This window comes from Nannospalax galili, unplaced genomic scaffold, assembly GCF_000622305.1.
Source record: "Nannospalax galili isolate Female #2095 unplaced genomic scaffold, S.galili_v1.0 scaffold433, whole genome shotgun sequence".
NCBI classification, from domain to species: Eukaryota; Metazoa; Chordata; class Mammalia; order Rodentia; family Spalacidae; genus Nannospalax; species Nannospalax galili.
Window position 1 is genome coordinate 10,610,679 of NW_008338715.1, and position 12,371 is coordinate 10,623,049.

General features: G+C 34.7%; 1 protein-coding gene across 8 annotated transcripts in view; it reads left to right on the forward strand.

Moving 5' to 3' along the window:
* Clock (clock circadian regulator) overlaps nucleotides 1-12,371 on the forward strand; it is a 94,179-nt gene that overhangs the window by 25,375 nt on the left and 56,433 nt on the right. For 7 of the 8 annotated variants that reach the window (XM_017798212.2, XM_029563585.1, XM_017798210.2 and 4 more), the window contains exons 3-5: nucleotides 1,270-1,360; nucleotides 8,534-8,623; nucleotides 10,927-10,986. In XM_017798212.2, the coding sequence (XP_017653701.1) occupies nucleotides 8,577-8,623; nucleotides 10,927-10,986 (107 nt within the window). In that variant the 5' untranslated portion in view covers nucleotides 1,270-1,360; nucleotides 8,534-8,576. 8 annotated transcript variants of the gene reach the window in all.

Sequence of the window (12,371 nt, forward strand, 5' to 3'; positions counted from 1 at the left end):
TTAATTTTTAATAAATATATATAACACTATGGAATTCCTTCTTAGTATTACTTTTGCTGAATCCCACAAATTTTTGTTTTTGCTTATCTCAAATATTTTCTAATTTCCCTCTGTATCTGTTCTTTGGCCCTTTGTTTTTACAGTCATGTGCTGTGCAATTTGCACATTTGTAAATTTCTATTTTCATTCTGTTGTGAGAAACTATGTTTTATGCTTTAATTTTTTAAAACTTGTTTTGTGATCTAAGGTATTCTGTTCTAGAGATTTTCTTGGTGTATTTCTTTATGTGTCTTTTTGGTGTATAATGTTCAAGTCTCTTCAGCATAATGATCTATCCATGATTGAAATGCAGTATATTGAAATCTATTGTTTTACTCTTTCTTCTTTCAGTTTACTTAATGTTTGGATGCTTTGTTGTTAGGAATATATGCTTGTGATTCTCCTGCCTCTAGAGCCTTTAAAGTATATCCTGTAGGTGTGCACCACCACAACTAGCAGAAAACGTACATTTAAAGTCTATTTTGTCTGATATACGCTGTTCACGATCTATTTTGTTTGTTCACCATTTGCATGGAATATGTTTTCTTTTTGTCCTTTTTATTTAAGCCTTTGTGTAGATTTGAATCTAGAGTGAATCTTGCAGATAGCATATAGTTGAAACATCTCATTATTATTAGTTCATTTAGCTACTCTCTTTTTCTCTTGGGGCGCATAATCCTTTTATATTAATGTAATTACGGTAAGGAAGGGCTTGTTTTCTGACTTAACAGCTCTTGTAGTCTTCTTTTTGTTCTTTTTGCTGGTTTCTTCTGCATTTATTGACTTCTTTTTGCATTATTGTGCTTTACTGTTTTCTTACTTATTTGTGTGTATCCCTTAAAAATATTTGCCATTACCATAGATCTTATATATGACTGAACTGTCTGTTTCAAGCTGGTAACTTCAACTGCATGCAAAAACTCTAGTCTTTTATTACCCTCCCTACTTTATATTATTAATGTTACAAATTCTGTCCATTTATATGTTCATTAGGATATTTGTATAGTTTTAAAAATACTTTTGTATTTTAATTTCCGTAGCAGAATTAGTGGAATTTAGCTTATTTATAGTTTTTTTCTTTTGTTGGAAAGTTTATAAAATTTAAAATTTATTGCACATTTATTAACAAAGTTGTAAATCTTGTTATGTTTAAAAATTAGTAAAACCCTTTTGTGATAACATTCTATATAAGTTGGAAATTTTAGCTTTTTGTTGTTGTTGTTTGAATAGAATTCTGAGACTGGTGTTCAGTCATATCAAGGAAGACCTTGCACCTGTGGTTTTTGAAGAATCAGTTCAGAAGATCTGAAAAGTACCAAAGGTAAAGACAAGTGCATCTTAGAATGCTCTGTTGAATGAACTTTTTCTAGAAAAATACAAAAAATTATTTTGGCACATTTATTTGAGGAAAGTTTTACTTAAAATTTTTTGCTGTTGTGTTAATTTATCACAGAACATTTACCATATAGTAAATGGTAGTTATGCCCATGTATGACTTTAGTTGATGCTTACATGATGACGAATAAGACTGAAGCCATCCCTCCCTGTTCTCATGAGGATTGCCTTTTTAAGGAAGAGAAATGTTAGTACCATCCAGAGAATTAAAATGGATCATGTGATAGACTGGCGATTGCTTTCATACGGTAGTTAGAGAAGGCCTTATTGAAAAAGAGCCATTTTAGTTGAGAATGAAATGGCAGAAGGTGCTTACCATGTATAGAGCCACGAGGAAAATCAAAGCTGTATTTGGCAGTGGGACAAAAGTGACTGTGGGATGCTCAAAGAAGAGAAAAAGCAAATGTGGCTGGGCTATGTTGTAAGTAATGCAGAGCATATATGAAGATCAGCTTGGAAAAGAAAATTGTGAGTAAAATACATTTATAGAAGAGAGTCTGCTGTTTAACTGCATGATATTTTGGTTACCTTAACCTATAGATATGGGGGTTGGGAAGATGGTTCTGTGGACAGAGCACCCACATATAAAAAGCTAAGTTTGGTGTAGTATGCCTGTATTCTCAACACTAGGTGGATTCCCAGAGCTGCCTGTTCAGATTAGCAGAATTGGTGAGCTTCAGGTTCAGTCAGAGACCTTGTTTCAAAAAATAAGGTGGAGAGCAGTAGAGGAGGACATCCGGCATCGGCCTCTGACCTCCATATGTGCACACATGAGTATGTGTACCTGCATAAACATGCACACATACAAAAAACCATTTATATATATATATGGCAGTGTGAAACCAGGTGGGGTGGCAAACACCAATAATCCCAGCACTTGGAGGTAGTGATAGGCAGATCTGAAATTTCAGACCAGCTTGTGTCACATGAAACTTTGTTACAACGTGTGGTGGGTTGGTGGGGGAGGCAGTGTGGATGTATCTCTGAAATTGAAAGTCTGAACTAAGATAATACATTTAGGAGTTGTTGGTATAAAGCTTTCGAAATCAAAGTTTGGACTAGGAAGTGTATTCAGATTTGAGGATTTAGCTGTAGTGCAGGCTAATATTTATAATAGAAGAAAGAACAGCCTCTAAAATGAATAGAGAAGCAGGAAAATATTCTGTCATAGAAGTCAAGAGAAGAAATTATTGAATCAGTGCAGAAGTGGTCACGGTATCACATCTACCAAGGGACCAACTAGAGAATCATGGAAGCAGCCACTAGATTTGGCAACACAAGTGTTTCTGGTTATTAGGAGGAAGAAATCTTGATGGGGTTTGTAGGAGTGGAAGCTTAACAGTGACAAGAGAGGATTGGGACATGCAGTTTGAAGTGGTGAGCAAGGCAATTAAATTTCACTTTTTCAAATATCATTAGAGCTAATGCATTAGCTCTCATCACTGTGATCTAGTGCTTGACATAACAACTTAAAGAAGGACCAATTCATTATTTTGGATTATAGTTTTGGAAGATTTAGTCCATGGTCGTTTGACTGTATGCTCATGGGCAGACCAACCGAGAAGTAGGAACATGTAACAGGGAGCTTCTTTATAGTATCTAGGAAGCAGGAGATGGGCATAGTAGAGAGGCCAGGGCAAGGTACAGCCTCCAGAAGCTGGGCCCCCAGAGACCTGTTTCTTCCAGCTAGGCCTGTCCTACCTTTTACCACCTCCCAATAATATCATATTATAGATCAAAGGATTAATCCAATCATTTTGTCAGAGCCCTCATGACATAGTTTTCTCTGGAAATACCCTTTGCACACATACCCAGAGCTTGCTCCATTAATCTCCTAGCTGTTTCTTAATCCAGTAAGGTTGACAATCAATATTAACCAATCACAACTAAATAAAGCAAAAGGATTTTTGCAAATGATACAACTTCCAAGGACATAGAGAATAGAAGAAGAAAAAACCCAATAGCAACAAAATTTTAGACCGTGAAAAACAAAAGGAAGTATAGTACCTTTGCAAAACTAGTTGTGGGAAGGCTGAGAAACTTCTTGGCACTGCAGAGCCTATGAAATTGTTAGGAATTGAAAGCACTCTTTATGTCTAGATATAAAAGTGATAGTGGCACTAAACAATAATATGTTGTAAGTCTGTTTTACAAGGTTTCTTTTCCCTGACTCTTAAACAGAAGCAATTGCTCTTCCTATATATTTGTAGAAGTCTGAATTTGACTCTGAATTCTCTAGAAAGGATAAAATAAGTAAGAGCTAGATGAAAGGATTGAAAAATAAAATCAATGTGCTAAAAGTAAAGAGAAAAGATTGAAAATAAGAAAGAAAAAAATTAGAGCACCTGTCTAGGATCTTCCACATTCAAGTAATAAGTGTTCCAGAAAAAGAAATGGAAGAAAGGGAAAAGATAGTGAATAGAGAACAATTTAAAACTTCCCCGAATGAGAAGACTTTAGAGTCTACTGAATGATTGATACAAATAAAGTAAAATAAAATAAACAGAAGACAGGACACAGCACCATTAAATTTTAGAACAGTGGGTGACTTTCAGGGTGAAATAATTTGGTCACATCTAAAGGATGAGTAACTAGAATGCATTTGGACTTTTGATACCATTTCTCCTTTGTCAGGCAGTTACTTCTTAGTAACTCTTAACAAAAACACAGTAAGTTACAATCATGAAGTCATGATGTGTTGATTATCTTTCAATCATCATTACAAAATACCTGAGATAAATAACTTTAATAGGAGGTAAGGTATATTTTGGTTCATAGTTTCAGAGATTCAGTCCTCAGTTACTTAAGTTTCATTGTTTGTGCCTGTGATGAGCCTGAATATCATGGCAATAAAACTGCTCACTTCCTGGTAGTCAGGAAGCAAAAAGAAAGGTCCAACTAGGTCATGCCTCCTAATGTTTTTTACTGTTTGCCAGTAGCCTCATTAGCTGGGAACTAAGCCTTCAGCACATGAGCTTTTGGTGTGGGGGGGAGTGTCCGTTAAGATCCAAATCTAGACACTTAGGGTAGAAGAAACAACTTCAAGACCTAGGGAATCATCAGGTTGATTGTGAATACTGATTTCCAAGATGACAGTGCTGGTTACCAGGTATGACCCTATAGGAATAGATTAGAAGGTGCCAAGAGAAACAGCTGGCAAATGGTAGAATATATAATGTATATGAAGATACAGAGTACAGGAAAGAGCTTGTAGTAAATAAGCAATAAGTATACCTAAACTAGATAAACAGTAAAAGAAAACAGCTATTAACTCCAAGGAAAAACTGCTCAGTAGGAGAAAGTGTCTAGGCCAAGGTTCAGCTGTGAACTGCATTTAAGCGATAATAATGTTAACTCAGAATTATGATGTTGGGAGGTATGTATGTGTATAAAGTAAGGAAGAGAAAAGGAAAAATAAAATGAAATAACCCCTCCCCCAAGAAAACCCATATTCTCTCAGTGGAATTCAGTATAACATGCCTAAAACTATGAACAGAGAGGTTAGTTTAAATACTTTGGGACAACTAGAGTCAACTAGACACTCTACCTGAAAATAGTCAAAAGTAACAGAAGATGTTCAAGAAAACAGTTACCAAAAGAAAGTGGGCTATGGGGTCAGAGAACAGAAGACTTCTGACTTTGTAGTTGGTTTTCTAAAATCATTCAACTTTATAAACTTTGTATATAAAGTGGAAATAAATACTGTACAAGTGGAAATAAACACTAAATTTAAAAATAAAATAATGGAAGTAAGGACATTGAAGTAGCAATCACAGTTTTCCTGGGAAAGGGAAAACAAAATAGAGCAGTAGCTGAAGGTGGTTGGTGGGTTTCTGCATTTTGGGGTGGGTCTGTTTTTTTAAATGAGAGTACCAAAGAAATGTGCTAATGTATTGATTAGAATAATTACAAAAGAAGAAATTAGTACTGTTGAAAAGGAAAGCTTTGGGGGAGAGGGCAGCAGATGGGATTCAGAAAACAAATCGCAGAATGCCATTAATAATATACTACATGGTTTATTTTGAAAATGGGTTATATTTTATGTATAAGAATTCTGTTCCAAAGACAGACTGCCAGACACTAATTTTCTCTAATTATGTGTAATGTTGCATATTGAATGAGAAACGTGATTCTATATTTGCAAAATTTGAATTGTTCACAAAAATGCCTTAGTATATGCCCATTCCCTGGTGAACTGTTTCTGAAGCTAGTTATAAAGTGTTCTTTATATACCAGCACTCCTGCCTTCATTACCCTCTGCCATCATGGCATAGTTATATGATATATGCTCCCTGGTAAATCAAATCACCCAGCGACTTGGAGTTCAAGGGGCTTATGTAAAAGGAACATTTAATCCCTAACTATAACTTGATCCTTTTTAGTTTTGGTGAACCCTGCATTTGAGTAATTGCATATGATCCTTTCAAAGACTTATTGCAAATCATTTTGGTCTGTTATGTTAAAAAATTCATAAAAATGTAATAAGCTGTATATATGTAGACCATATGCTTAGCATTCCTCTTGAGCTTGTATAGGGATATGGTGTGGGTGTCTTTAAAATATTTTATTTATTATTTTTATGTTATGTGTATGAATGTACTGCCTACATGTAGGTAGGTGCACCCATGCCATACCCGCAGAGGTCAGAAAAGGATGTCGAATCACTTGAAACGGGAGTTACAGATGGTTGTTAGCTACCATGTGCGTGGTATTATTCAGTTCCACTCATTTCACCTCTTACTTTTCTCTTAAAGCATATCTCTCAGTTGACTGGAAAAAGAGAATAATGATCTGGAGCTACCTTGTGAGAGAATATAGTTATAAGTTGTTCGGTTAGCCAAACAATAAAATTTTGGAAAAATATTGTTAATAATAGTAGAGAGCAGCTTAATAATGAATTGATCGGTTTTCTAAACCATTTTGGATTCGTGCTTTTTATAGTCAGCAGCATATAGTATTTTTCCCTCTGTTCTTGTTTGTTCTGTTTTCTACTTTTGACAGTTAAGCATGCTCTGGTGGCTCACTAGAAGACACATAAGGCACAGACTTTGACTTTAAAACTTTTTTAATTCACCCACACTGACTGACTCCTTTCCAGTGTGCTTTTTGTTTTTGTGATAGAAATGTCTGTTATTGCCATTAGTATTTCTGCTGAACTAAAAGGTTGATAGGCAAACTTTAAGTTCTCTTCTAGGGCTGATGTTCTATAACTGTATATTCCAACTGCTGATGTTAACCCAGACGCTTAGAATCACAGTATTCTACCATATGATTAATCCACTTTATTGTTGCCTCTGGTTAACATCTTTTAAAAATTCTTAGCTCTCACAGTCTCACTTTGTTAGCCAGAACCACGTAGACAATGCAGTGTTGTTTGTCAAGAGCTATTCTCTTTCCCTCTTGGGAAGATACATTTGAAAAAGTGATAGGAATTTTTTAGAATCTCCTGTTTTAATACCTTTAAACTCCTCTGTTTTAGATAGTTACACATTAGTTTACATTACTTTCTAAATTTTAAATAAAGGAAATAATAGTATAAAACTTCTTATACCTCAAAACTTAGACTGTTTATTGAAATAAGGTCATTAATCACTGTTTTAAGTTTTTAAAAAATATTTTAGTATTTATTTTTATTTTATATATATGAGTGTGTTGTCTGCATGTATGTAAATGCACCCATTTTGTGCAATGCCTGTAGAGATCAGAAGAGGGCATCAGATTCCCTGGAACTGGAATTATGGACAGTTGTTAGCTGTCATGTGAGTTCTGGGAACTGAACTTGGGTCCTCTTCAAGAGCAGCCTTTGCTCTTAACTACTAAGCTGTCTCTCAGCCCCAGTGTTTAAGTCTTGATTTTAGATAAAATCTGCCTTATAACTTTGAAAGACTATATTGAACTTAGGGAGGAATTTTGAACTTATGACTTAGTTTGAAAGTAGTAAGTTTGTAGAGTTTTTTTGTTGTTTGGTTGGTTTTGGTTTTTTGCTGGCCTGGAACTCACTGTAGACCTGGCTGGCCTAGATCACACAGAGATCCACCTGCCTCTGCCTCATTAGTGCCAGGATTAAAGGCATGTACCACTATACCTGGCTCTGAAAGTAGTAAGATTCAATTGCTTAAATGTATAAAGCAGCTTAACTGTAGAAAGGGTATGATACACTTATAAAATAGCTTTTCTCTCTTTGATTTACTTTTCCCAACTTCTCTTGTCACTTAGGTGCTAGTAATTAAAACACACCCATGAAGAAACATTAGCGCTCTTGAGCTTTTCATATATGGTGTTCTCTCATCTCATGATAGCCTGAGCCATTGCAAATTGTCATTATCTGCCTTAGAATCCTTTCAGCAGTTGCCTCTTTCTGTCCTGTAACTTACTGCTTCTCAAACTTAAATAGGCATAGAAATAAAATTTGAGGATCTTGTGAAAATGTAGATTTTGATTCAGCAGGCCAGGATGGAATCCAGGATTTGCCATTTAACAAGTTCTCAGAGGATGCTGATGATTCCTGCCCTTGGGCTAGACTGTAGATTTTTGGTAACAAAAATCTTGACCCTTGACTGATTCGCTGTCATCAAAACTACTTCCTCAGATTTCACCCTGTACTTTCCATAGGCATACTTACTTGTCTCTTGTCTGGGTGATACCACTACACAATACAGCCTTCATTGTACATTTTATTATAATTTATATATGTGTCTCCTTGTTCATTGCATATTTTTGCCTGTTAGTAGTTGTGCCTTTCATCTTATATGCACACAACCTACTATATTGTTTGACAAAAAAATAGGGTTTCAACAGATTCTTATTAGATGGTATCATTACAGCCTGTTTACAGTTACATAGTCAAATGCATATACTGAATATTAAAAATGGCCTTTTTATTACTATAGATTACATACATGGATTATGAACCTTAATTTTTCCATGTTCCTTTTAGAAGAAAAAGAGCCTCAAATATGTCCCACCCAAAGGTATTTGCTTGAAAATAGTACCTTAGATTCATTTTTAAGTCCAAATGGTAACATACAGTGTTTCTCAAGATAACTTTGTAAGAGTGTTTTAGAAAACTAATAACCATTTCTTTTCCTTTTCAACCAAGGAGAAGTACAAATGTCTACCACAAGACGAAAACGTAGTATGTTATGTTGTTTACCGTAAGCTGTAGTAAAATGAGCTCAATTGTTGACAGGTATGTTTTTAGAGACTTTTATTTTGAATTATATAGCACCCCTTAAAAATTCACTATTAGAATAATGGTCTATATCAACCTGATAGATGGGCTTCTATGCTTAACCATAACTGTTATGTTATAAATGGGTTTTAATTTTGAATGTTTTGATAAAAAACTGTTCTGTGATAGTATGACTACAATGTTTCCTTGGCACCTTCTAGAGTCTATTGGTTCTAACTCTATCCTTTCAACAGTTTAGCATTTGTGACTGACGAGGTAACTATAATTTGGATCATTATTTAATTTTTAATCTTTAAATAGAATTCTTGGGGAAAAGATAAACCTTTTTTTCTTTGATTTTTTTTTTTTACCAGGCAAGTGATCTACTATTGAGCTGCATCCCTAGCCCCTATGTCTGAAACTCTTGAGGTCGTTTGTTGTAGTTGTTTTCGTTTTAACATTTAAAACCTTTGATGGGTCTTACAGTTGACTTATCAGACTTTAATTGTATCTCCCTCTCCCCCATTTTCTTCCTTAGGGATACTTAAAATAATGGTGAATCTTATAGTTAATAATGGTTTACATTTGATGAAATGCAGTAACATTTGTAGAGTACTTTAGTAACTGATGAACAAAATCTTTTTATGTTATTTCATTTAATCTCATAATTCTGCAAGATTTTATAGAAGTAGGTCAGAGAGATTAAATAGCTTGTTTAATTAAGGTCACATAATACTTCAGTGCATGATGACTACAATTCGTTAAGAATTTTTCAGATGAAGTTGTAAAGCGAGTGAATGTTGACATCTGAAAGCAACCTGCCTCCCTTTCTATGAGCTAAAGAACAACATATACTCAGAACATGATACTTGAAGGCAAGGGTTCTGGCTTTACTGTGGCCACAGTTTTGCACTGTGTTGCAGTTATTGATGTACTCTAGGACCAGTCTTCTGAGAAAGGACATTTCACTGTCCCAGGGGGATTGCATATGATTTTGACACTGAAGCTTCTGAATGATTTTCAGTTACTTTTCTACACAGTGTGACATGTGGGATGGCTTATTTATGTTTGGAGATAAAGCAGTGATTGTTAATAATGGACTCATCTGAATATTATGAAAGCTATAGACTCTTTCCTCAGAAGAATGTACATCCACATAGGATTTAAAAAAAATAATTTCCCAGGCATAAATGGAATCTTCAAAGTCTGTACATGAACCTCTATAAAATAAGATTTACCACTAATCTCAAAAGTGAGTCCAATGGATAGATACCTTATAAGTTATTGATCTTCACAAGCCATAGAAAGATGTGGCTTACAGGAGTGACTAGGGAGTTCATATGGAACCTTATCAACAACCAGAAACTTTAATATTCTTAGCTTTAAGCATTAGCTGCTAGTGAGGTAATTTGTTAGAATGTACTTCTTCCAAATCTCAAAGCAATATCCTTTTTGTCACTTAGATCAGTGTTTCCACTTAAAAGAGATTCTCCCCTAATGACTCAGACTAAAGCAACCACCTAGGGTTTCAAACATGACTTTTTCTTAAAAAATATGGCCTATTGCCACATATTTTCATTTGTGATTCTTTCTACTAGAAAATAAACTATAAGTTGTAAATACTAGTTACTGTTCTGTAACATCAGAAAGTGTCTCTGATCATCCAGGCATGTGAATACTAATAAATATTTGTCAAATGAATCAATAAGTAGATGAAAATCTATAAAATTTGTTTTGTTTGGAGACAAGGTCTCCGTATATTCCCAGCTGGTCTAGAACTCACTATGTAGACCAGGCTGGCCTGGATCTCCCAGAGATCTACCTGCCTCTGCCTCTAGTATGCTGGGATTAAAGGCATAGGCTAACATACCCAGTGAAAATATCTAAGTTAATGAGCTAGTTACTGTGATATTTGTAAGTTGTGCCATTTTTTTACATGGCTGTTTCAGAAAAAGTTTTAAAGTATGCTATTATAGTTAATACAATTTCAAGTCACATAAATTTATATTGATGCCATATGGATTTTCAGTGGTTATTAAAATTTTGAAATAAGATATTTAAACTAGCCAAATTCTTGTTTAGCCTGTTGTATACATATAACTGAGTATAAATACTTTTACAATGCTCATGTCAAAAACCTAAAGTTTAATTAAACATAGCTAAACTTTATTAGAAAATCAGTAATCACTGAACTTGAATTTGCTTGGTCTATTAATTTGAAAAATCCTAGGGTATAACTGAGTGGCTTCTCCTGTCACTTTAGTAGAGCTGAAGCTAGTGAGTCTGCTCTTTCTTACTTTGTCTTTCTTTTTTTTTTTTAGAGATGACAGTAGTATTTTTGATGGATTGGTGGAAGAAGATGACAAGGACAAAGCAAAAAGGTAGTTTGATATGAAGTATACAGTAGTACATGAGTGAATAATACCTATGTTAGATAATACATAAATAGAAATTTCAAAACTTGTCAAAGGTATCCAGAATTTAGGTATAGTAGTAGGTATAATAGAAGAGCTTACAGTCAGTATGCAGTTTATTGACCGTTTGAAAGTATGCTTAAATAAAAATTAATTTAGAAAATCTGACCACAGAACAAATACTCAGACATATTAAAAGGAATTGCTTTATAAGTGATTGAATTTATTTGCCTCTCAAACTTTGTTAACTGGATATTGCTTCATAAAAAAATAATAGTAATTATTCATTTAGCATATGCAGAATGCTTACTGTTAGATGTTGTGCCTAAATGTTTAGATGAAAAACATTTTAAGTCACTATATGGACAGACAGCTCTGTGTTAGAGGCTGGGATCTAGCAGTATGCAAGAAGAGTGAGAGTGTACATGGGAATAGAGTTTTATTTTTAGAGATTTCTTCTTGTAAAGTTAAACTTACATTACATAGTTAATTTCCTCCTAGTCAGTAATTTCTTAACAATCTGTTCTCGCACATTGTATGTTTTTTCACAAAATGTATCTGCATATTTACAAGCCTCAGTCTTTGGTAAATTTTAGATTAAATAAAACTTGCAATATAAAGCAATCAGTACTGGCATTTTCATAAAAACATGTATGTTAGTTGCATAATATACAACCATTTCTTTTTGTTTAGTATTTTTTTTGTGTGTGTATGAGTGTATTGCCTGCACCTATGCATCCGTGTCATGCTGTGCCTGCAGAGGTCAGAAAAGGGTGTTAAACTTCCCTAGAACTGGAGTTAGGATGCTTGTTGGACACCAAATGGGTGCTGGGACTTGAACCCAGGTCCTCTTCAAGAGCAGCTGTTGCTCTTAACTGCTGAGCCATCTTTCCAGCCCCACAATAATTTCTTTGGTGTTAAACTTACATGAAAAACTATTGCCCAGGGCTGGGGGATGACTGAGTGGGTTAAAGAACTTCCTGCAGAAGTATAAAGACCTGATTTTGAATTCTGAGAACCATTGTAAGAGCCGTGCAAATCCCAGCATTCCTATGAGGAAATGGAGGTGGGGAGAAGAGAAGCCCTTATGCTAGCTAACCTCCATAGAAAGTGGAAATCCAAAGAGACTCTGTCTCAAACATGGTAGAAGGCAGGGACCGACACCCAAAGCTGTCCTCTGATCTCTGTGGCACACACATGTCTTATTCACATGAATGTGCACATATTCTCACATCATACATATACACACCAAACAAATAACTTCTCAAAAAAATATCATCACCCAAACTAATGTATTATTGGAGACTTGGGAAATAAATATTTATTGTCATCTGTATTTATAGAAGTGTATA